The 24,923-nt window shown below is 44.7% G+C and overlaps 1 protein-coding gene across 11 annotated transcripts in view; it reads left to right on the top strand.

The window, feature by feature from the left end:
* The window catches only part of birc6 (baculoviral IAP repeat containing 6), a 193,601-nt gene that overhangs the window by 44,931 nt on the left and 123,747 nt on the right, over nt 1–24,923 (top strand). For 2 of the 11 annotated variants that reach the window (XM_037542188.1, XM_037542193.1), the window contains exons 19-47: nt 144–275; nt 362–462; nt 619–766; nt 1,969–2,102; nt 2,237–2,383; nt 3,264–3,451; nt 3,543–3,857; nt 6,884–6,983; nt 7,129–7,343; nt 7,815–8,023; nt 8,459–8,805; nt 9,176–9,395; nt 10,274–10,410; nt 10,551–10,688; nt 11,531–11,658; nt 11,888–12,019; nt 12,415–12,630; nt 13,795–13,978; nt 14,983–15,186; nt 15,657–15,790; nt 16,239–16,392; nt 17,853–17,969; nt 19,145–19,299; nt 21,365–21,491; nt 21,848–21,958; nt 22,721–22,851; nt 22,956–23,083; nt 23,525–24,093; nt 24,260–24,435. In XM_037542188.1, coding sequence (XP_037398085.1) covers nt 144–275; nt 362–462; nt 619–766; nt 1,969–2,102; nt 2,237–2,383; nt 3,264–3,451; nt 3,543–3,857; nt 6,884–6,983; nt 7,129–7,343; nt 7,815–8,023; nt 8,459–8,805; nt 9,176–9,395; nt 10,274–10,410; nt 10,551–10,688; nt 11,531–11,658; nt 11,888–12,019; nt 12,415–12,630; nt 13,795–13,978; nt 14,983–15,186; nt 15,657–15,790; nt 16,239–16,392; nt 17,853–17,969; nt 19,145–19,299; nt 21,365–21,491; nt 21,848–21,958; nt 22,721–22,851; nt 22,956–23,083; nt 23,525–24,093; nt 24,260–24,435 — 5,197 coding nt within the window. The remainder of the gene's footprint in view (nt 1–143; nt 276–361; nt 463–618; nt 767–1,968; nt 2,103–2,236; nt 2,384–3,263; nt 3,452–3,542; nt 3,858–6,883; nt 6,984–7,128; nt 7,344–7,814; nt 8,024–8,458; nt 8,806–9,175; nt 9,396–10,273; nt 10,411–10,550; nt 10,689–11,530; nt 11,659–11,887; nt 12,020–12,414; nt 12,631–13,794; nt 13,979–14,982; nt 15,187–15,656; nt 15,791–16,238; nt 16,393–17,852; nt 17,970–19,144; nt 19,300–21,364; nt 21,492–21,847; nt 21,959–22,720; nt 22,852–22,955; nt 23,084–23,524; nt 24,094–24,259; nt 24,436–24,923) is intronic. The other 9 variants (XM_037542189.1, XM_037542194.1, XM_037542199.1 and 6 more) reach the window with 8 other exon arrangements.

The raw sequence follows: 24,923 nt of genomic DNA, 5'->3' as shown, positions 1-24,923 counted from the left end.
AGCACCGTGCTTTGTCCCAGTCTATGTAGTGCTGAGGCCTTTTAAAGCTTAAAAATACTTCATTTATATGTATCGGCACAGATGTTCTCACATAGGTGCATGTGTTGACTCTTATCTGGGTTTTTTTTTGTTTGTGACTACAGCCTCAGAGAGGGAAAGGAGATGCTTCAGACCAAAACAAGGAAGCGCCTGACTGACATCATCCGGGTGTGCTTCTTCCAGGCGGGCCGTAGCATCGCCCACAAATGCGCCCGCTTTCTTGCACTTTGTATTAGGTCAGTCGATCATTAAATTTTAGGAAAAAACATCGTCAGTGACTCTTTATTTTTTACACTCACAAACGTTTCTCTTTTTATTTCAGCAGTAATGGTAAAGGTGACCCAAATCAGCAGGGCTTTGGCCAGGCCCTGTTGAAGGCCCTGCTGGACAATATGCCTTACTTGCCTGCTGCAGCAACTGGAGGTAATTGTGTATCCTGCTGTAAATGCATGTACCTTTTAACACCTTAATAATTACCAGCATCTCAGTCGTGTGGAAAAACTGTTCATGTGGCAGTGCAGTACTGCTAGTTGTTTGATACTGTAGTTAAACCAAGCTTATTATATATTTTGGCCTCAGGTTCAGTTTTCTGGTACTTTGTGCTGTTAAACTACGTGAAAGATGAAGATCTGGCCGGCTGCAGCACAGCCTGCGCCTCTCTGCTCACAGCTGTGTCCCGGCAACTTCAGGACCGCCTCACTCCACTGGAGGCCTTGCTTCAGACTAGGTGAATATATTACAGCTATATTACAGTTTTCTGCATAGTGCCGATTTGTTATTATATCTATAATTAAAGCTCCATTCAAACCAGATTCAATTGTTGGGTGGAAACTATGCACTACAGGTCTAAGTTAGATATAATAAGATTTTTTAATTTTTTTTTTTTTTTGGAACTTTATTGCCATTAACACACCTTGACTGGCTATTAACATATAACAAATTCACCTTGAGATTGGGGCATCATTTAACATACATTTTGCAGGGACAGTACCTGAGCACATACATATATCCACACATTCTATAATTCCAGACACATATGGATGGATGGATGGATGGATGGATGGATGGATGGATGGATGGATGGATGGATGGATGGATGGATGGATGGATGGATGGATGGATGGATGGATGGATGGATGGATGGATGGATGGATGGATGGATGGATGGATGGATGGATGGATTTTTTTTTAACAGCTTAATATTTCCCTCCGACGTTCAATTAGACTGATTCACTCTCTTTACCCTCGGTAGGAATGCACAAGGCTAACCCGCTGCAGGCTAAATAGCTGGCCATAGTCATTGTGTTGATTTTCAGTAGGTTCAATGTGGGCTGTTCTAGCAGCTCAGTTCCTATATCGCTGCTGTCGGAAGAAAACCTCCTATCTCCATTTTTGCCATTTTTCAGTTTTTATCATAATTTGAACGTGCCTGTTGGCCTTTACATTGTGTGTAATTTTCATGATGAACGGACTAAAAGAAACGGCCCAAAATCACTTATGAAAACGTCTGGTTCCATTGACTTCCATTAAAAGTAAAGTAGCTTTTCTCCTTCTCCTGTAAAGTTCCCATTTTGGAGATACGAGGTTTTCTTCCTACAACAGCGATATAGATGGACTTGGGAGTGGATGGATGTTTGAAACGTATATGTTTACATGCTGCATGCTCTTTTATTTCAGAAGGGTAAAAACAGCTAAAATTAAAACTTAATAGTTTTAAGATCCAAATTATAGTGTTGTTATTTTCTGATTCTCAAAGTTTCAGTATCTGTACTGGAAAGAGAAAAGTTGTAACATGCCATTTCATCATGAATGAAAATATCTATTTCCTGTGTACAAGCACAACTGGACCATTTGCTGTACAAATCGTCGTGTCTGAAGGTCTTGCGTGTAAGAGAGTGTGGTATCTTAACGGTCGGTGTTTCTGTTCAGGTATGGTCTGTACGGCTCTCCCTTCGACCCAGTTCTCTTTGATCTGGAGGTGAGCGGGTCTTCCTGTAAGAACGCCTACAGCAGCAGCATCGGTGTTCAGTCAGACGAGATAGACCTGTCTGACATTCTCTCAGGTCTGTGCTCATAAAACCCCTGAAAAACACTGTTTATTTACTTTGGCTGTAGGTAATGTTCATGTTTAGTACCAACTATTTACTATAGTGTCTACTGTAGTATTAATGTCTGTACTTCTCTCTCCCTGCTGAAGGTAATGGTAAGGTCACTGGCTGTGGGGCTGCAGAGGGCAGCTTCACGGCTCTGACCGGTCTACTGGAGGTCGAGCCTCTGCACTTTACTTGCGTCTCCACTAGTGACGGCACTAGAGTGGAGAGGGATGATGCAAGTATGTTCACCGGTAGATATCTCCTTTTATTACTCCTACTTCTGCTGCGGCTCTTCGGGTCCTGTTCTTCTCTTTCTGAAGGCTCCTCCCGTTTGCCTGCTGTTCACAGGCTAGTTCTTCTACAGCTCTTGTGTCGTGGTATTATATCAGGCGGTCATTACAGAAATACTTCGGGATAACAGTGAGGAAAGGCCACTGGGGAAGAGTTTGTATCTCCATAAAGTGCTGTCGATATAGAAACCCTGAATTCAGCATCAGTAACCAAAAGGCTGCTTTTTTCCAGTTTATTTTTGCTGGTTTTGTTTCCGTTTCCGTTGTTCACTTTTCTAATTAACTGTAAATGTTTAAATTGCCAATCTAACCTTGCGTCCATATGTAAACGTGATGTAATTTGGCCCCTCATCGTTGCTGAGAAAGCGTTACCCCCAGTGTTCGGCCACTCTGTAAAGTTTTATGAGCTTTTATAGCGTTTAGCAAGTCGTGCTATACTCTAAACCACATCACTAAGTCCAGATGACCTTAATGAAGACCTCAGTGTGGTTTGAGCAAGTATTTAGAACAAAATTTTGGGTTAATTGGCTTATAGTTTGACTTGTCAATATTAGTTTTAACTCGAAAGATTTGTTTTTTGCTCTCATCATAGCCCTGAGCACTTTGCATCAATTTTTAAATGTACATATACAACCTAGTAAAGCGAACATGGGAAAAATGTGAAGAAAAAAAATCTTGGATAAAGAAATTAAACAAAATGATAGAAGCTTTTAAAGCATTTTTCATGCATTCAGTTGGGGGACAATTGGCCAAAAATGGATGGATGGATGGATGAATAGCAAAGGTAGGACCATTCGGTCATAACGCATAGATGACCATTAACCTTTGCTACGTTTCACAGTGAGCACGTTTGGCGTGACCCCCACGGTGGCTGGGCTGTCAGCGGGGACCGTGGGCGAAGCTTCTACAGCCCTGAGCTCAGCCGCTCAGGTGGCCCTGCAGTCGCTCTCCCACGCCATGGTTTCCGCAGAACAGCAGCTGCAGGTGCTGCAGGAGAAACAGCAGCAGCTGCTCAAGCTGCAGCAGCAGGTCAGACGGCACACAAACACACGAAACTGAAAGTGCTTTGATAAAGTAGTTTTTATACTGATTTCATAACCGTTTGTCTGTTGTGGGACAGAAGGCCAAACTGGAGGCTAAGCTTCACCAGACCACCTCAGCGGCGGCGCAGGCAGCGTCTGGGGTGGGGCCCATGCACAACTCCGTGCCTTCCAACCCCTCAGGCGCCCCGGGCTTCTTCATCCACCCCTCTGACGTCATCCCTCCGACACCCAAAACCACACCGCTCTTCATGACGCCCCCGCTCACGCCACCCAACGAGGCCGTGTCGGCTGCTATTGGCGTGGAGCTCGCACAGCTCTTTCCTGGCTCCATCATCGACCCACCGCCTGTCAATCTTTCTGCACAGAACAAGAACGCACACAAAGCCAAGCCGGTTCGTTCTTTCTGCTACGTTTTACGCTGTCTAGACGTCTGCTTTTATATGTGAAGGACCGAAATTAAGTGGAAAAACAAAAATAAAGCGCATGCAAGTTTACAGAAGACCGAATAGGAAAAGGAATAGTATGGCAAAAAGTCATATTTACAAAGTTTCCTCTCCCAAATATACTTGATTAGATAAGACCTGTTTGGAGATGTGTACACAAGACCTGTACCTGGAGTTATAAGGCTGCTGTAGCTATGAAGTATTGGAAAATCTTTTTGTGAGATCAAAATTTGGTACTTCTGTAGTGCTTATTACAAAATAAAAGTGCGCCAAGGGCAGCAAACAGACCTTCGATGGTTATATTTAGTGTAGGGGGTGAACAGATTTTTATATGAACTACATTTTCTTACACTGTAATGTCTGATCGTTCATGTAGAAAAGGAATGGTTTGGTGAAAAATCAAATGCACACAATATTCCACTTACCGCAGATGTAGTGAATCATATCAGACATGTATGGTGTCCAAGTCTTACCCCTTTAGTTTAAAACTGGAGCTATGAAGCTCAAACACTGGGAAGCCACTCTGTTCCGTAACTAAATCCCCAGAACCCCTCTGAACACTAACCGCATCCAGCTCAAAACAAATCTTATCTGTTCAGCTGGATGCTTTGGTCAGCCATAGCCGGTTGCGTGCACATCACGCAGGCATATGGACGCTACAGATCGTGTTTCCGTTTCCGTTGTTCACTTTTATAATTAACTGTAAATGTTTTTCTAATTGAACCTATGTGTTTAGAAATAGACACAACTTAAATTGCCAATCTAACCTTGCGTCCATCTGTATACGTGATGTGTGTGAAAGCTAAGGGGAGCCGGATTCTGCAGTAGAGGTGTAATTTGGCCCCTCATCGTTGCTGAGAAAGCGTTACCCCCAGTGTTCGGCCACTCTGTAAAGTTTTATGAGCTTTTATAGCGTTTAGCAAGTCGTGCTATACTCTAAACCACATCACTAAGTCCAGATGACCTTAATGAAGACCTCAGTGTGGTTTGAGCAAGTATTTAGAACAAAAATTTGGGGTTAATTGGCTTATAGTTTGACTTGTCAATATTAGTTTTAACTCCAATTTTAAACGAAAGATTTGGTTTTTGCACTCATCATAGCACTGAGACAGCTCAGTCATTAATGATCTGCTCCTGTCTTCTGGCCATGCATCTGGCTTACTTCTGCTTGATCTTACTGCAGCCTTTGATATGGTTTAACATAATATACTCATTTCATGACTTTGAAGTGTTGGCACGAATCAGTTACTGCTCTAGTTAGGCAGGGAGTTCCTCAAGGCTCTGTTCTTGGACCCCTGTTGTTTATTATCTGTATGCTGCCTCTTTGGAAGAATTATTCGTTCAGACAGATCTATTTTAGCCTCAAACCCACAGAATTATTCCCACCATCCACGCATGTTGATAATTTATACCTAATCAGCCGTCCTTTCCCATTCAGATTATAGAAGATTCTTGTAGCAGATGATCGTCTGTTGTGCGAAACCGTGGTGTCCTGTTTTACCCATGTCCCACCTTGTTCCACGTTTCACAATATTGCTAGACTTCAACCTGTGCTTACCTTTAAAGATGCTGAGATTCTTTGTGCATGCTTTAATTACATCTAGGTCAGACTACAGCAATACTCTGTTGTATGGTTTGACATCTAAAAGAGTTTGCTCTCTTCAGTACATCCAAAATTCTTCAGCCAGAGTCTTAGGCTACGTTCTCACAGCAGGTAAAATTGGCCCACATCCGAGTTTCTCACCAAATCCATTTTTGTTGCGTGCGACATCAGTCTGAACAGATCAGCTCCTAAACTGACCTGCATGTGCAAAAGAGCACCAAGCAGCTCGTGCAGAGGTAAACAATCACGACTGCCAACAAACGCCAGTCACTCCCAGAGCCTCCGTTTCATCTTCACAGGCATCGCAGAAGCGATTATGAAGCTTCACTGACTGACAGCTGGGCTCATCACCCAGAATGGGGTTGAGCTCACTGTAAAAAGGGCGCGGTCACTTCTTTGGTCCGTGTCCTCGGATTCTTTAAACTTTGCTTTTGTTTTTGACGCTGTAGCCTCGTTCTCCTGCGGCCGCGTTCGACCATTTGTCTGTCTCTTCAGACACGGAAGGTTTCGGATCAGTTTCGTTTCATTTTTGTACAGGAATGTCGCCTCAAATATTTGAGATCTCAGCAGCACAAAATTATGACGAATGTCGTGTTGGATTGACGTAAAAGTTGCATGACTTCCGATCAGTCACATTGCCTCAGATCTGATTTCCATCCCACATATAAAAGCATCTCAAATCGGAATTGAATGTGTGTTTTTTGCTGTTCACACTGACACACAGACACATCTGTGTCACATATGAAGGAAAAGTCGGTTTTGGGCCACTTTTACCTGCTGTGTAAACACCTCATCTTCTCTCTTCAGTAGACGTAGACTCAGCCGACAAACTTTTGGCCACACAGAGTAGCACAGTCTAGTGGGTAATGTAATTGAAGCCGAAGCCGGGTAATGTCGTTTGACTTGTGTTGCTCTTTTCCTGGCCTTTTTTAAAAAAAAATTATTTAATTCATTTATTTTGACACTTGAACACCCAGACTTTGAACATAAGGACACTTTGTTGTGGAGTATTAATAGCTGTTTTTTTCCCGTCTTTGCGGTTGACCATCTGAGCTGTTACTGAGTTTATTATATGGGCTTCAAGCTACAAATTAAGCCTAGTCTTTAATAATATTACTGCGTTAGGGCTTCTCCTTTCACTCGTCTTTAGCCTACAGTATGTGTCGTTCCATTGCTGAGGAGTGAAACAAAACTGGAAAGTTTAATGGTTTATTTTATTTCCCTCACCAGAGTCAACCCATTATAGCCTTAAAAGGTTGAATCATGTGTTTTAGGACACTACGCTAGGCTTAATTTGTGTTTAAAATCCTTCATGATGTGTCCACTGTGGATGAACATGTTGTAATGTGAGATGATTTATTTTTTGTGGCAGAACCCCATGGGCAGTGGCCTGGCACTGGCCATCTCTCAAGCCTCACACTTCCTTCAGCCTCCTCCTCACCAGTCCATCATCATAGAACGCATGCACTCTGGTCTGTACTCTACTGTTACCTCATGTGTACCTCATATTCGCTAAAACGCTATTATCCAGTATTGATTCTGGTTGCTATGATCTATTAAAACGTTTAGAAATCCCAAACTCAGAACTTCTGTGCATTATGGTCTTTGCTTCTGTAGGTGCGCGGCGGTTTGTGACACTGGACTTTGGGCGGCCCGTACTGCTGACAGACGCACTGATCCCAACCTGTGCTGACCTGGCCTCACTCTCCATCGACATCTGGACGCTGGGTGAGGAAGTGGACGGCCGTAGGCTGGTGGTAGCTACAGACATCAGCACACACTCCCTCATCCTGCACGACCTGCTGCCCCCTCCTGTCTGCAGGTTCATGAAGGTCAGTATATGGCTAATTTAAAGGGTGCCCGTACAAATGTATGTCCGTCTCAGCCTGTTGAGGGATTTGCAGATCTGTATGGACTTGAAACTCACTCACATACTCAAATTAAGCATTAGCTTCTCCCACAAATGTCCAAACAACGTGCCACAGTCAACACACGCTTGCTGTAAACAGCTTCCAAACGATTTAAGATTAAATAGCATGTATGCAAGCATTACCTGATGTGGGCATTCACTTTGTACAATAGTAATCAGTGATTTTTCATCAAACTGTTCCTCTAAATATAATTTGGTCATGCTCACAAGGTTATAAGGAAGCTGGATACAGGGTGACAGCTTCTCTAAATGTGTGTGTATGCATGGAATCTGCTTGTTGTTGTTGTTGTTGTTGTTGTTGTTGTTGTTGTTGTTGTTGTTGTTGTTGCTTCCTTACCGGCTCTGTCGCCTCCTCCGTTGCTTTCCTCCTCAGATCACTGTGATTGGCCGTTATGGCAGCACCAACGCCCGTGCCAAGATCCCATTGGGCTTCTACTATGGCCACACCTACATCCTGCCATGGGAGAGTGAGCTGAAGCTGATGCACGACCCATTGAGGGGCGAGAGCGAGGCGGCCAGCCAGCCAGACCTGGATCAGCACCTTACAATGATGGTGGCCCTTCAGGAAGACATTCAGTGCAGGTCAGTGGCCACTCGATCTCTAATTATGAGGATTTAACTCTTAAGTGCATTGATGTTTTGCCAGCCATTTGCTCAGGTCATAAGTGCCTAGATATTTATTGTGTGAAACTGTCAAACGAGAATGGCAAAATATTTTTTGTTGTACTTTGATACGTTGTTTGTTTCTCATCTAACAGGCTGTCCTGCAAATTTGAGCATGTAGTTGTAACTACATGTGTACCAACATTGTATGGCACTAGGCTGTAACAAACACTTAGGCTTATACATTTGCTGTACATGTATTTATGTTGGAGTAGCCTTTTTGGATTAAAGCTCCTCTTGAACCTGGCTTCACATTTAGCAGGTTGATGACTGTCCACAAGGGGGCGATATTAGTCACACTGCCTAAATAGTGAACTAGCTATATTTCTTTTTCCCTGCTGGCTCTCTGAGCAGATACAACCTGGCGTGCCACCGACTGGAGACTCTCCTGCAGAACATTGACCTCCCACCCTTGAACAGCGCCAACAACGCACAGTACTTCCTGCGGAAGCCTGATAAGGCCGTAGAGGAGGATTCGCGAGTGTTCTCCGCCTATCAGGACTGCATCCAGCTGCAGCTGCAGCTGAACCTGGCGCACCATGCGGTTCAGAGGCTGCGGGTGTCTCTCGGAGCCGCTCGCGCTCGCTTGCCCGAAGCCTACGAGCCACAGCAGCTGGTGCACAACTCCTCCACTGAGCAGCTCCGCACCATCATCCGTTACCTGTTGGACACTCTGCTCAGCCTGCTGCACGCCAACAACGGTCAGTTTCTCCCTGCTGCACTCGATCCTAAACTTCTGTCTTTCACCCATTTTGGCTTTTTTGCATTTTCATACTTTGTTTACTTTTCACACTTTCAGCTGCCTTTTCTTTCATTTGACTTTAATCTCAGCCTTTTTTCTTTCTTTCATTCTTTTCATGCTGTTTTTTCATCTTTTCTTTTCTGCAACCCTTCCTATTAGGTTTTTTTTTCTTCTGTAATTTTCCACTTTTTCCTCGTTTTAATTTTTTTTTTTTTTACATTTAAAAATTTTTTTTTTTATGTGACCTGATTTCCCGACCTGATCTTGCGCATTCTGTTGCTTAGGAAACCGCTTTTGCATACGTTCTGTTTGTTCTCTCTCCGTCTCAGGTCACTGTGTTCCAGCAGTGTTGCGGAGCACGTTCCATGCTCAGGCGTGTGAGGAACTCTTTAAGCAGCTGTGTATCAGCGGGACGCCCAAAATCCGGCTGCATGCTGGCCTGCTGCTGGTGCAGCTGTGTGGAGCTGAGCGCTGGTGGGGCCAGTTCCTCTCCAATGTCCTGCAGGAGCTCTACAACTCTGAGCAACTGCTCATCTTTCCCCAGGACAGGTACCACTAACAGCAGCCGTCCCGGATAAATCATGATTCAGTCTTACAGTAATTCCTACGACGGGTGATGAAAAATGTGCTTGGTTTTCTGTATTCTCTTCGTGAACTGCTGCAACAAGAATGAAAACAAAATAGTTTTACGGTATTCCTAGAAAAAAAATAAAGCTGCGAATTCCTTCTTGAAAAGAAACGCAGCTGATTTTTCAGAATTTCTCCATAATTCAGTGGGTAAGTTGTAATCAAAGTGGTTCAGAGTGATTTGATATGAAATGCTCCTTTCTAGGGAAACTTGGAGCCAGAATTGCTCACAGCAGTGATGATAGGAACCACATGTCTGAAGAGTTTAATTCCTCTAACGACTCCCTCACAAATTCATTACTTGAAGTGGGTACAAATACATTGCCTGACATCTGAGTCAATATTTTACAACAGTTCTGAGATAAAACTTTGGCCTAATGTACATTTTTTTTTATCCATTGAGGGGGAACTTGCTGGGCAAAGTAGTTCCCAAAGAACTATATTTTTCTGATTTAATTCTATTTTGCCCTTATCAGGCATATTAGATGGCAAATAAAATGTCCATTTGTGTAACTGCTGTATTAAACATTGTGGTCCATGTTTCCCATCACCAACATTGTAAAGAAATCTGTCTGAAGTCTGTAAGTTTCTCTTGAGTGAAGCATTTACATCAAAGCACTCTGGCTTTTTGACATCTCAGTGATTGAACTGTGAAGTAATTTTGAAAAATCAGTGGAATTCCCTTTTAAAGAGTACAAAACTTGGTTAACGCTATTTGTCTTTGGAACTTAAAGTTAAAAATAAAAACTAAATTCTCTTGCTTTTAAACCGCTGTGAAATTGTCCCCTTTCCTTCTACAGGGTGTTCATGCTGCTGTCCTGTATAGGCCAAAGATCTCTAAGTAACAGTGGAGTCCTAGAGGGACTACTGAACCTGCTGGACTCGCTGCTGTCTCCTCTGCAGCAGCCCTCAGCTTCACAACACCGCCGGGCTGAAGGTAGGGACTGTTTAGGTCGCTCCAGATTAATTCTAGGCTAGATGTGGTTGATTTTCATCAATCACCGTCCAGCAGCATATGTCAAGACCTGTGTGTTAGTCCCACTAAGAGGTGTGTGTGTGTGTGTGTGTGTGTGGCAGGGGTATTGGACATTCCCATGATCAGCTGGGTGGTCATGCTGGTGTCACGGTTGTTGGACTATGTCGCCAGTGTGGAGGACGAAGCCACATCATCTAAGAAGAACCTTGGGGGCAAAGACAGAGAAAGAACTTTTACAGGTGAGACTTTCAGCATGTTAAATTGATTCCAGGGTCAGTAGTATCGTTTTCCGTGACCTCGTCTGTATGGGCGGGGGACCAGTCCTATGACCAGAAAGTTGCCGGTTCGATCCCCTGAGCCAACAGGACATGACTGAACTGCCCCTGAGCAAGGCACCTAACCCCTAACTGCTCCCTGGGCGCTGCGGATAGGGCTTCGCACCAGTCCAGGCAAGTCTGCGCACTGCTCCCCTATTGTGTGTGTGTTCACCAGTGTGTATGTATTGTTTCACTGCACGGATGAGTTAAATGTGGAGGTCAAATTTCCCCACTATGAGACTAATAAGGGGTTAATTCATCTAATTTCAGTTTTCTCTTAGCTGTTAACTGTTCCTCATGTCTCCCGGTGCTGCTTGAACCCATTTAAATTTCGTTTTGAACTTGTCGGAGTTGTGCAGCTTTACAGAACTCAAGGCAGTATGCCATGTCATTAGTAATTTCAGCAAGAAGATTATTAAGACTAAGATTAAGAGACCCTTATTAGTCCCACAACGGGGAAATTTCACCTCCGCATTTAACCCATCCATGAAGTGAAACACCACATACACTCTAGTGAGCACACACACACTAGGGGGCAGTGAGCACACTTGCCCGGAGCGGTGGGCAGCCCTATCCGCAGCGCCCGGGGAGCAGTTGGGGGTTAGGTGTCTTGCTCAAGGACACCTCAGTCATGTGCTGTCGGCTCAGGGGATCGAACCGGCAACCTTCCGGTCACAGTGCCGGTTCCCTCACCTCCAGCGCACGACTGCCCATAATTTGCTTATTTATAAACTGTGTTTATTTCTTCTGTGTATTTATAACAGGGAACCAGTGGAGTTTCATCAACAATAGTCTTCAGTCACAGAACCCGAGCAGATCAACCAAAGGCAACAGCAGTTTAGATCGACTGTACTCGCGCAAGATCCGCAAGCAGCTGGTGCATCACAAACAGGTACACGTGTACTAAACAGCCTAAATCTCACCCAGCAGTACGACACAACTAGAGACAGTGTGGTGTTGTAGCTGCCACAGGTTTATATGTTGTTGGAGTTCAAGTCAGTTAGGTTGTCAGATTATGGTGCAAACTGTGGAATTTATTATTTGGTTAGATATAAATTGTTGGTAGTCCATGGAATTCCAAGCAGAAAGCTTCTATGTTGATTGTTCACTTTTCACTGCAGCAGCTGAATTTGCTGAAAGCCAAACAGAAAGCTTTGGTGGAGCAGATAGAGAAAGAGAAGATCCAGAGCAACAAAGGCTCCTCATACAAGCTACTGGTTGAACAGGCCAAACTCAAACAAGCCACATCTAAGGTAAACCTCCAGCAACTTTGTTTCATTTATTGATTAAAGGATTTGTTCCTTTTATGCATTTCAGAGTATTAGTGACTATTGTGAGGGAAATCCGTCTGTGATTTAATCTCTTCATAGCCCATTTTTGTGTATTTTAAAATACACAGTGCGTGCACAACAGGTTGTTTTCCAAATGATCAAGCAGTTTTCAGCCCAGGTCTTTGCTGTGCAGGGGGGTGTCCTCTCTGTGTGTGTGTGTGTGTGTGTGTGTGTGTGTGTGTGTGTGTGTGTGTGTGTGTGTGTGTGTGTGTGTGTGTATATATAAAACTACCCAACCAGGGCTGCTTCAAGACCTGCTTGAGTGTCCTGGTATAGAAAACGAGATTAACCCCATTGGTTGAATTTCACCCCTTCAGCACTTTAAGGATCTGATCCGGCTCCGACGGACAGCCGAGTGGCCTCGCTCCTCCCTGGACTCGGAGGCATCTGTGGCGAAGGAGACACCTGAGGTGGAGCTGCTGCCGTTCACGCTAGCTCATGAGCGCTGCATCTGTGTGGTCCAGAAACTTGCCCTCTTTCTCCTCTCCATGGACTTCACCTGCCATGCTGACCTGCTCCTGTTTGTCTGCAAGGTACACGTCTCCTGCACATTACAGGGGCAGTTTAGTCGAAAAACACTTATGGCTGCTAATGGAAAGTGATGTTCTCAGCAGTTTTACAACGATTTTACAGTTTCACACTCATAGATTTACATACCTAGATGCCGTGTTGCCTGTTGTTCTCCATCTGAGGCGATATGTCTGCCCGCCCGAAATCTTGTACCGAGAGACGATGAGTCTCAGGATTAAATCAGCCACAACTTAATTACTGCTCAACCGATTTTCATCTGTTTTGTTATAATCCTCAGACTCATCCATCAGTGTGTAGATCACATCTTATTTTTTATACACAGACGGACGGAGCTAAAGTCGGCTTCCTATTCGCCAGCTTTTGTTCGAACTTTCCCGTTCCACCTTAAGTGGTACTTTCTGGTGCCTGAAGCGGCATTGCTTAAGGTGGAACGGGAAAATTCAAACAAGAAGCTGGCGAATAAGAATCTAACTTGAGGTTTGTGTGTTAAGGTGTTGATCTATTATGGAATATCTCCACTGACTGTAAGGACTATTAAATGAAATAAGCTTAATATAAAACCAGAAGAAGTACAATCACATCAACAGCTAGTCGCTGCATCACCAACCACAAGGCCATGTCTACACATAAACATCTCACAACCCTGAGCGTGGATCGCTGCCTTCCCTCCGTTATATAAGCCTATCCTGCTTTCTCAGAGCAATGTTCTTGAAATAATATCATTTTGGACAGTATCTTTCTTAAACTGCCGCTCTGTAATGGTACTGAATGCAGTCCAGCAGCGGTGTTGACGAGCCTGGCTGGGACCCAAAGTGGCATCTAGGTCTGTATATCTGTGTTTACACTAAAATATGATTAGCATTTAAATAAAAATGATGTTAGTCCCACTAAAATCGTGCTGTGTTGTTATTGTATCATTAATGTAACATATAAGGGAAGAAACCTTGGAAAACGCTAAGCTGTTGCCAGAAGCCCTGTGAGACACGTCCCTATTGAGCTAACTGGATGGCTCCGTATGGAGACAATACTGGTATGAATTGAGCACAGCTTGGAAAGTCGGGTATCTGTCTCAGTGAGTTAGCACCTCGCACCAAGAAGCAGGGCCAAGAAAGAAGGTGCTGTTGAATGAGCTCTGATAGTAACATTAATTCCTATCTTCCCACCAGGTGTTGGCAAGGATAGCGAACGCTACACGCCCTACAATCCACCTGTGCGAGGTAGTGTCTGAGCAGCAGCTGGAGAGGCTTCTGCTGCTGCTGGTGGGGACGGACTTCAACCGTGGCGACATCAGCTGGGGAGGAGCTTGGGCCCAGTACTCTCTCACCTGCATGCTCCAAGACATCCTCGCAGGTACTGTGATGGGTGTTTGTGTGAGCAAGAGGCCTTGCTCTCGAAGGTTCTTGGCACCAGACCGGTGTGTTAGATCACCAGGGTCAGGGCTGGGCATCCTTCTTGTACCTTTTCGTGTGGCGATGCTGGTGGTCGTTTGATTGTGAAACATTTTTCATGCATTTAAATTGCATTATGTATTTATTTTATCTTTATTGAAGTACCGATTGGATTTAGCTAAGCTGTTTGGTCGCTCCTTATTTTTTTTGGTGTTTTTTATTTGAATTGCTTTCTGCTCATAAAATCAGGCTTTAGCGACTATTGTTGAAAATTATTTTACTTTGGGCTGATGACTGTGTGCGTTGTCCCAGAATATACACCGGTCAGGCATAACTCTATGACCACCTCCTTGTTTGTACAATCATTGTCCACTTTATCAGCTCCACTTACTGTATAGCTGCACTCTGTAGTTCTACAGTTACAGACTGTAGTCCATCTGTTTCTTCAGTGGTCAGGACCCCATGGACCCTCACAGAGCAGGTACTATTTGGGTGGTGGATTCTCGGCACTTATACTGTGCAGCAGCAGATGAGCTGTCGTCTCTGACTTTACATCTACAAGGTGGACTGACGAGGTAGGAGTGTCCTAATTGAGTGGACACACTCCAGCAGCACTGCTGTGTCTGATCCACTTGTACCAGCGCAACACACACTAACACACCACCACCAGGTCAGTGTTACTGCAGTGCTGAGAATGATCCACCACCCAAATAGTACCTGCTCTGTGGGGGTCCATGGGAGTCCTGACCACTGAAGAACAGGGTAACAGAGTCTCAGAGAAACAGATGGACTACAGTCTGTAACTGTAGAACTACAGAGTGCAGCTATACAGTAAGTGGAGCTGATGAAGTGGACAGTGAGCGTAGAATCAGGGAGGTGGTCATAACGTTACGCCTGATTGGTTTAAATATCTGAAAAATAAAATGAACAATTAATAAATGAGCACTTCTCTTTTGTTGCCGTTAGGTGAGCTGTTGTCTCCAGTATGTTTGGACGGGATGGAGGAAGGTGCAGTCGGCGACGAGGCCGGGGCTTCCTCCTCCTCGGCCGGGTTGGACTCTGACGATTCCCTGCCCCAGCCCACGCCACTGACCCTGGTTGAGACCATCGATGAGCCCCTGGGCCCTGATCTCATCGCAGGTACTCCCGGGACCTCCTCCGCTTTCCAAAGTGCGTTGGTAACCCCGCCTGAGACCACCCCTTTCTGTGCCTCACCACATAAACACACAAAGATTTTTCAAGATATTTATTTTATGTTCTACTTATGCAACTTGTTTTTTTTTCTCCCCTCTCTTATAGAGCTGCATGTACTTTTTTTGAGTGCCATTGTTTATGTTGATTGGTTGTTTGCCTTAAAGAGCTTTAGCTTTTTTTGAATAGGGATAAATGTACTAAGGTACAGTGGGAGAGGGATTGGAACAGTGCCGATGACTTGCCCTTTACAGTCGTGTTGCTCTTACATAATTGAAATATTTTCTGTGAACTTGCTCATTAACAGTCCACTGTTTGGATCCCCCCTCCCTCTGGAAGTATGTTGTGGCCTTAAAATTGCCCAGTAACTTGCTAAAGAAGCCTGTTGTGTTGTTGCTTTTCTTAGTGTGCTTGCTTGGCAATATTAAAGCTCTTTTCGTTGCCCAAAGGTGCTCCACCACTATCATCTTTGGAAAAAGATAAAGACATAGACTTTGACTTGCTACAGGACCTGATGGATGTTGATATTGATCCTTTAGATATTGATTTGGAAAAAGATCCACTCGCCGCCAAAGTTTTTAAGGTATGGTGTGCATGACTACTCGCTCTTCCTCTCTCACTGCCTTGCCTTTCGTCTCGTCTCTCTACCTTTTCTGTTTTTTAACTCCTCCCTCTGTTTGTTTCTTCTTTTTCCCCCAGTCAAACCCCCCCCCCTCCCCCCGCCCCATCTTTTTTATTCTAAATATTCACTGAAGGGTCCTTTCCCTAGCCCTCCTCAGCTGCCAGTAGATTCTGAGTAATATACTTGAGTCATGCTTTAGCAGCTTTGATCAGCCTGTGTGAGAGGCGGTCAGACTGTTTTGAATTCTAGCTGTGTGAAGGATCCCCTCTGTGTGACTAACAACGGTGTCTGTCTCTGCCCTTATATAAAATATTTTATTTGGCTCTTCTGAGATAAACTTCTGAAATGTTTTTTTTTTTTTTTTCTGTTTGTTTGGATGTTGTCTGTTTTGTCTTCTTCCCTCTTGCAGCCTATCAGCAATACCTGGTATGATTACTGGGGTGCTGACTATGGCACATACAGTTACAACCCCTACATAGGGGGAGCGGGCATCCCTGTGTCCAAACCCCCAGCTGCAGCAGAGAAGCCCGGTTCTCAAAACCTGTCAGTTTCAGTCTCCCAAGGTAAGAAACGAGAGAGAGATGCGTTCAGCATTTCATCACCGAGTTTGCTAATGAAAACGAGGGAGATTCTGTGGGAAGATGATTAGGGGTGCCATTCGGTTTCCTATTTAAAGCGGAACTCTATCGATTCTGCCAGATTAATTGGTCATTTAGTGGTTTACATGTTAACGAAATCATTCAGAGTGGTCTGGTGTGAAATAGGGTGCTAGGATCCAGACGTCCGTACGTCTACACTACAAATATCACCATTTTGTCCGTCATCCAAAATGACCAGTGAACTTCCGTGCGTGCTGTAAGTTTTTATGTCACGCCAATGATGGAAAAATACTGAGGAATTGAAAAAATACGTTTTTTTCTTTGGGAGCTTGTTTTCTTTTTCCCTTTTCTTTTCTTATAATGCGCTGTGTATGACTACCCGCCCTGTATGCCTTGGAGAATGGTCTGACTGCAGAGCCGCAGATGCTCTGCTGGCAGGTTCTCTCTCTCTCTCTCTCTCTCTCTCTCTCTCTCTCTCTCTCTCTCTCTCTCTCTCGCTCTCGCTCTGGCTCGCGCTCTCTCTCTCTCTCTCTCTCTCTCTCTCGCTCTGGCTCGCGCTCTCTCTCTCTCTCTCTCTCTCTCTCTCGCTCTGGCTCGCGCTCTCTCTCTCTCTCTCTCTCTCTCTCTCTCTCGCTCTGGCTCGCGCTCTCTCTCTCTCTCTCTCTCTCTCTCTCTCGCTCTGGCTCGCGCTCTCTCTCTCTCTCTCTCTCTCTCTCTCTCTCTCTCTCTCGCTCTCGCTCTGGCTCGCGCTCTCTCTCTCTCTCTCTCTCTCTCTCTCTCTCTCTCTCTCGCGCTCTCTCTCGCGCTCTCTCTCGCGCTCTCTCTCGCGCTCTCTCTCGCGCTCTCTCTCGCGCTCTCTCTCGCTCTCGCTCTCGCTCTCTGGCTGTCTCTTCTTTAACCCGCTCCTTTGTGTTTTCTGGTTCAAATTGGGATGGATCCACAACATTTCGTCAAAACAGACCTCTTTGAAGTCCTCCACGTGCTCTGCCATCTTCTAAAGTAGTAAGAAAACGGTAAAAATAAACTGTAAGCGAAAGCTGCTGGCGGTGTAGCCGTGTTAAACAGCTGTAGCTACAGGTGAGTAACAGAAGCACTTTAGCTGAGATGCGGTTTTAAAAGGAAACACAGAATTAATCCTGGAGTAAAACTTTATACTAAAAATACTTTAACAAACGTTAACTTTAACAAAATAAGGTCTTGGATATCAAGCAACACATTCATCTGGTTCCTAGTACTATAATGGTGAACAATTTCGACTCCGTGAATTTCTCTGGAAAAGCGTGTTTCACACTGAAGCGCTTTGAATGATTAAGTAATTTTACAAAATTGGTGGAGTTCCCCTTTTATCTCAGGGTTTCACAGCTTCAGTAGATTTCGCTCTGTGGAGCTGTCAGAGAGATAAGAGTCTTGTCGTTTCTGCTCAGCTCTGGATGCTCGTCTAGAAGTGGGGTTGGAGCAGCAGGCTGAGCTCATGCTGAAGATGATGGCCACGCTGGAGGCTGATGCGATTCTACAGGCCCTTACTTCCAATTTACCTGCAGGTATGTACACTCAAACACACACACACACAGAGCTCGCTGGGGTGGTGGCGGGAGAGAAGGGCTATATTGCAGAAATATGATATTTGAAAATGTTTTCATGATATGTATTGCGGTGTTTTGTTTTCCTGGACAGCAGCAAGAGACTACACCTTAAAGAATAAACAGTAAAACGTCTCAATCATCATTGTTCTTTAAGTATTATTTTACTTGATTTTACAGATGCAGGTACTGTTCTTAGTCAGTGTTTAAATCACAAACCAACATGCCTAAAATCATGAATGCCACCCATCAAATATCAGTTATAAAACGGATAGTTCTGGTTCTGAAATCTGATTGGCTGAGGTGCCTTTTACACCACTGTGAGTTCTGCTTTATTGCCGTGGGATATTAGGTGTTCGAAGTAAGGCCTGAGAAGTATAGTACAGATATACAGGCCAGGCGTGAGCGTGTACATGAAGTAACGGTCTGAAACAGCATGAAAGAAATCCTGCAAAAGATCCTGGTTTTGTTTCTACCAAAGGGAAGACATTAATAATATATTTGATTTTATGACCAAAAAGTAAATGACTGAATGAAGCTGATTTAAACTCCATTTCTGTGTCTAGAACAACGCTGTTTTTAGCTTCTCACGTCATGTTAGTGGGACTAAATAGCGGCACCAATTTATAAACGTTCCTCACCTGTTGGTTAATCCGTCTGTTCAAATTGGTTTTTGGAAATTGTTGTAAAAACAAAATTGGTGTCAGAAGTGATTAAGATGTAATTGGTGAAACAGTCGTTCATTTGTAGGTTAATCAGTTAATCAGTTCATCGTTTACATCCGTGCTGCATTTACATCAGAACAGAAATGTAACTGGATCAGTGTTATTCATACACTGACTGTGTGCTTATAGAAGCTTATTGTAATGTTTGTTTGTCATGAAAAGTGTTGTCCTATTGTCTTAATACCCATCCCAGCACTCTTCTAATTAGTCTCATTCAAACAAAGTCTTGTTCAAACACAGTTGATCATCGCCCTCCTCAGTGGGATTGTTGCCTTCCTCAAAGGCAGTTTGGAATTTTTATTTTTAATTGTTTATTTTATTTTATTTTTTACAAAAAAGGAAACTTCACCTGGCAGGTTATGTTCTTCCCCCTCTTTTCTCACCCTCTCGCACTTCTTTGACTCCTTTCAGTTCCTCAGGCCACTAACGGGACGGATGACTCTCTCCTGCGGGGCCTCCACAGCTCTCCCCCAGGCAGTGCTCTGATGGTCCAGCCCTCTTCCATCCCCATGCTGAGTGCCTGCTTCAACAAGCTCTTCTCCATGCTGCAGGTGCACCATGTGCAGGTATGCATGCCTGAAAGCATACAGCTCTGGTCCCATCTACTGAAATCAGCAGTGACGGAGGCTCCCGAGTGGCTCCATCATCAGGAGATCGCCAGTTCGATCCCTGGTGATGCTACATCCGTCCGTAGCCGGGAGTCCAAGCACAATTGGCCTCGCTCTCTCTGGGTGGGTAGGATGGCCCCTCTTTTCAACGGTGGCTCAACGCGGTGCTGGTCAGCGCAGGCGCTTGTCAGCTGATGTAGCAGATCTGGCGGTCGGCGCTTTCCTCCGAGGGCGTTCGGCTGTCCCGTGACGTGACGTTGCGTGAGCAGCAGTTCGAAAAGAAGCGGTGGCTGGTTTCACAGGTCTCAGAGGAAGCCTGTGCAGCCTTCACCCTCCTAGCGTTGGTAGTATTGTGTGATTTGGGGAGGCCTAACTAGTGGGTGGAATTGGAGACGACTAAATTGAGAAACCTTAACTACTCTACCTTAACTACTGGCTACTGTATCTATAAAATTCATTAAAAAAGGGGAAAAAAAGAAATCGGCAGTGGCGTTCCAGCTCCTCTCTACATTTGCATCGTCTACATTTACCTGCTCATTAGTGAAATAAACCACACATGGCAGATTGACCGTTTAACAATCCTCCTCATGCGTTTGGTTTTTTATTCTTGGTGTAGTGCAGAAAGGCACTGCTCTGTAAAGTGTTTAGTGTTATATGTCATTATATTCGGTTTTGTGTGTCCGGACTGTGACGGTATTTAGAACATTCTTCTGTCTATTCTTGTTTATCCCTACGTGGTCATGTCTATCACACCTGTCGCTAGTCATGTATAGGCTGAGCCTCTTCTTGCCATCAGCCCAGCGTCTTACAGGATGGCTAGGTGTCTGGTACCTGCGCCCAAATGAATAAACTTGGCTTCTCCAGACGTACAGCTGGTCCCCTGGTTAAGTTAGGGTTTGGATTCTTCAGTAGAGCTGGGCGGTATGGCCAAAAATCTTACCACGATAAAAAACTCACATCAGTCGATATCGAAACATATCGAGATAAATGTCAAAGCATTATTTCTTTTGAGTTTTTTTTAGGCTGATTTTTGCTCCTGATTGCTGTTTTAAACTGTCCACTATGGTCAGAATGTGATAAACACTCACAAACAGTGGAGCATTTCACAGATCTGTCATGGGGCAGTGGGAGAAAGTGTCTGATTAGCTGTTTTTACCAGCTGGAAAAGCGCAGCCGCAGTTTTTATAATAGTCATAATTTAAGAAAGAAAACAGATGATTTTAGCTGTGTGGTGACGAGCGCTCGGCTGTCTGGTTATAAGCGCTAAACTGTAGTTTCTCAACGGCGTCATCTTAATACGAACAGCGAAGGTTATCTGGCTCGGGAGGTCAGTGATGGTTCACACCGCCTTACTGCCACCACTCCTACCACATCCACGTCAGAGCATATCACAGTGTTCAGACAGCAGCCAGCAGACGACTGGGGTTCTCTGTTCTATCGTAGGAGTTTGGGGGGTGAACCGCAGTGTGTCTGACACTCGCTGTGTAATTAACTGCAGTGTGAATCTCTCTCACACCAGACAAACAGAATCCTTGGATGTTAGGAAATTAGGAGATGTGAGTGCACTGTAGGACACAGGAGAACAGATCGCCAGCCACTCCACTCAAACAGGGAATGTATGCGTTTTAGACGTCGTTAAAGTATATTTAGAAAAAACCAAGTGCGCCCTCTTGTGGTGACTGCAGAGTACTGTCGCTTTCCTTGCAGTAGAAAACACAACGGCTGCCGCTAAAACCTGGAAGTGTGAGAGTGGTGCATTATATCGAAACTTTAGTGAACATTTCTTGGTTATGTTGAGGAAAGTAATATTGCAATAATTATCGTTATCGTTTTATCGCCCAGCCCTACCTTAAGAGATTTACCCAGTTGCAGATACAGCCCTATAAATCACGGTACAAGTGGTTCTTCCCAATAGTCACTGCAGAATAAGCATGTCTTCCACTTCTATGTATATACAGCTTAGTATATTTTAGCTTTCCACTATTTACGTGTAAAATACTGCTTCGCTCTTTTTTACATGTAGCTCGAGTCTCTGCTGCAGCTGTGGCTGACTCTCAGTCTGAACTCCTCTTCCGGCGGCTCTGAGGAGAGCGGCTCCGACATCTTTCTCTTCAACGCCAGCAGAGTGCCCACAATCCCGCTCAACCAAGGTCAGCAGTCACTCCACTCATCTGCCGAATATTGTTGAATATTGTGCTGGAATGCGCAGTAATTGATTGTTTGTGTGTGGCTACATTTACACATTGTGAAGGTATTGGCTCTGCATCTAACATCTGTTTAGATATTCGTTTCATAAACATCTCAATCATTATATTAACGTTATGATCGTGGTAATCACTGATTTAATCGTTGCCTGCTGTGCTTGTTGTTGTACTGCGGTATAGGTTACTATATGCAGCACATTAGCAGAAGGAAGATGATTATTTTGCAGGCCTACTCACTCCCTGACTCGCTGTAGGGGATTTTATGGAAAATTTTCTCTTTTTTGCTTGTGTGCACACTTCAGCCTCCATCAGTAGTTTTCTGTCTGTGCTGGCCTGGTATCCCAACACCTCTCTGCGTACTTGGTGCCTGGTACTACACAGCCTCACTCTCATGACCAACATGCCTGCTAGTGGTGAGTATCTATGGAGATCCCCAGCTTGGTCAGCATCCTTGCCTTAGGCCAGGTGTCGGCAACACTAATGTTAAGAAGAGCCATTTAGTCCTTTCAACAGAAATCAAATCGTCTTGGAAGCTACAATTTCGTCCGCCAGCTTTTTACCATCTTGGCTTGTCTCAGTCTGTGCTGATGTCCTAGTATAGGCTAAAAAGTATGATATAAATGAAAACTCAAACTGCTTTAACCTTTTTTAGCTCAGCTATAGTCGCTTTTCTCACATCTCCAGCAGGAAACTTTTCCTAAAAAGTAGAAAGTTTCTTGTAAAATGTCAGCCTCTTGCTTACCTTCATCTCAATGTTTGTTAAACAGTGTCTTGGGCCTCAGGCAGTAACCATCTAATCTAATAACTTAAAAGTGAGGCAGTTTTTTTTTTTTTTTTAGAGGCTTTAGACATCAGCTTCCTATTGCCACCGCTGTAAACAGTTCTGACTCTTAGGTTTGTCTGCCGCCGCTCTGAAACTTACCAATTGCTTACCAATTTAATTATGCAACTCGGTTCTGTGTGTGTCTGAAGTAAAACATAATCGGACCGTGAACTGACATTCAATGGATATGAAATGGAAAGAACAACTAATGGACTGTAAATCAGTGGATCAGTTCCATGCACACTGTCAGTAATGATCAATAACCCGAGCTGTTAAAATACTCTTTAAACTTTAGCTTAAGAAAATGCTTCATTATCCTAAGAGACTGATTGTGTGCATGATTGTTCCCCAGCCTCTAACAGTGGGATGGGTGTGCACGAAAGTACAGCTCAGCAGATGGTGTCTGACCCCACACTTGTGCACGTCCTGGTGCGATTCCTGTCCGGTAGCAGCCCCCACGGAACCAGTCAGCACAGCTCCCAGGTATGGGGACGAGCTTAATGCTGAATGTCAAAGCATGTTTTCTTCTGAGGCTGTGATGGATGTAGATATATACACATTTTTTTATTTCCTCGCCAACATTGCAGGTCGGTCCAACTGCAACACAAGCTATGCAAGAATTCCTTACCAGACTGCAGGTGCACCTGTCCTCCACATGTCCTCAGATGTTCAGCGAGTTTCTGCTCAAACTTGTCCATATCCTCTCCACGGAGCGGTGTGTAATCTTTTTTTGTATTTACACAAAAAATCAGGCGTAACATCATGACCACCTCTTTGTTTCTACGCTCGTTCTCCGTTTTATCAGCACACTGATTTGTAGCCCATATGATTCTCTGCATACTTTGTCACGTCAGTGTTGCTGCAGTGCTGAGAATGATCCGCCACCCAAACAGTACCTGCTCTGTGAGGGTCCATGGGGGTCCTGACCCCTGAAGAACAGGGTAACAGAGTATCAGAGAAACAGATGGACTACAGTCTGTAACTGTAGAACTACAAAGTGGAGCTGATAAAATGGACAGTGGGCGTAGAAACAAGGAGGTGGTCAGAATGTTTAATTTTGTGTATGTTTAATTTTAATCGCATTAGACGAGTAGTTGGTAAAAGATGTGTCTTGAGAGGGTTCTCTCTAACTTGTGTCCCTTTCCATTTTCTGCAGAGGGCCCTTCCACTCTGGCCAGGGCCCACTAGATGCTCAGGTGAAGCTTCTTGAGTTCACTTTGGAGCAGAACTTTGAGGTGGTATCGGTGACGACGATCACAGCGGTCATCGAGTCCATTACCTTCCTGGTGCACCACTACATTACATGCTCAGATAAGGTGGTGTCGCGGAGCGGCTCAGACAGTTCTGTGGGCGCTCGCGCCTGCTTTGGAGGCCTCTTCGCCAACATCATCCGGCCTGGTGACGCAAAGGCCGTGTGCGGTGAGACCACCAGAGACCAGCTAATGTTTGACCTCCTGAAGCTGGTCAACGCCCTTGTCATGCTGCCACTCTCAGGCGACAGGGAGTACAGTGGCCGGCTGCCACCAGTCGGCACTGGCGCCTCCGACAGCGTGTCTGACGAGGAGAAAGTGTGTGGTAGCAAGGAAGGGGGAGGTTCAGGAGCAGCACCACATCCGGGCCCGGCAGTGGGTGTGGCAGACCTAGTGCTGGCCAATCAGCAGATCATGAGTCAGATCCTTTCCGCTCTGGGGCAGTGCAATAGCAGCGCCATGGCCATGATTATCGGTACGTATGTGCGCTGTGCCCACAAATAATACGATTAATCTAATGAGTTATCAGATTAGTTGACTAAGGTAACTCACTCAGTGAGAAGGATCTTCTGTAATTATTTGTTTCAGATGCTTGTTTTACAGGTTTAATAAAATTGCTCTCATGTTTATCTGGTCATCAGGTGCTAGTGGGCTTCATCTGACCAAGCATGAGAACTTCCATGGTGGTTTGGACGCCATCTCTGTCGGGGACGGCCTCTTCACCATCCTGACCACGCTGAGTAAGCGGGCCACCTCCGTGCAGGTGATGCTGCAGCCCATCCTCACTTACATGGCCTGTGGCTACATGGGCCGTCAGGTAAGCTACAGCACATGCCACGTTTTTTAAGATAGTTAGGATGTGATGACCAGTGGTCAGAGATTGACTTCAGTTTTCTTTAGTACCTTCGAGGGTGAGAGGAGACATTATTTTGATGTGACATCTAGAAGGCTGAGGGTTCCCTTTTTGTTCACCTGTAGAGTACTTCAGGTGTGGACCTGTGGGAATATTTACTGCACACATGACTAAAGCAAATTTTTAAAATTATTCTGTTCACTTTTCTTGAATAAAATGATTCTTGATTTATTTTTTGGACCCGCTTATTACATTCAAAAACATTAAAATAAATAAATCAATAAAAATGTGTGCGGGGGTCTTTTTGAAGTATGTTGCCTTGAGGCAACATTGTGCGACAAGAAGAAGACATGATGTGGAGCTGTGTTGCCTGAAGTACTGAGACCTGGCTTGTGATTGGCTAAATCCATTCCATTGTTGGACACTGTTGCTTCTAGGCAACAAACCTATTT

This window comes from Pygocentrus nattereri, chromosome 10 (genome assembly GCF_015220715.1).
Source record: "Pygocentrus nattereri isolate fPygNat1 chromosome 10, fPygNat1.pri, whole genome shotgun sequence".
Lineage (NCBI taxonomy): Eukaryota > Metazoa > Chordata > Actinopteri > Characiformes > Serrasalmidae > Pygocentrus > Pygocentrus nattereri.
The sequence above is the reverse complement of the archived record's forward strand: the minus strand, read 5'-3'. Positions and strand labels throughout refer to the sequence as shown.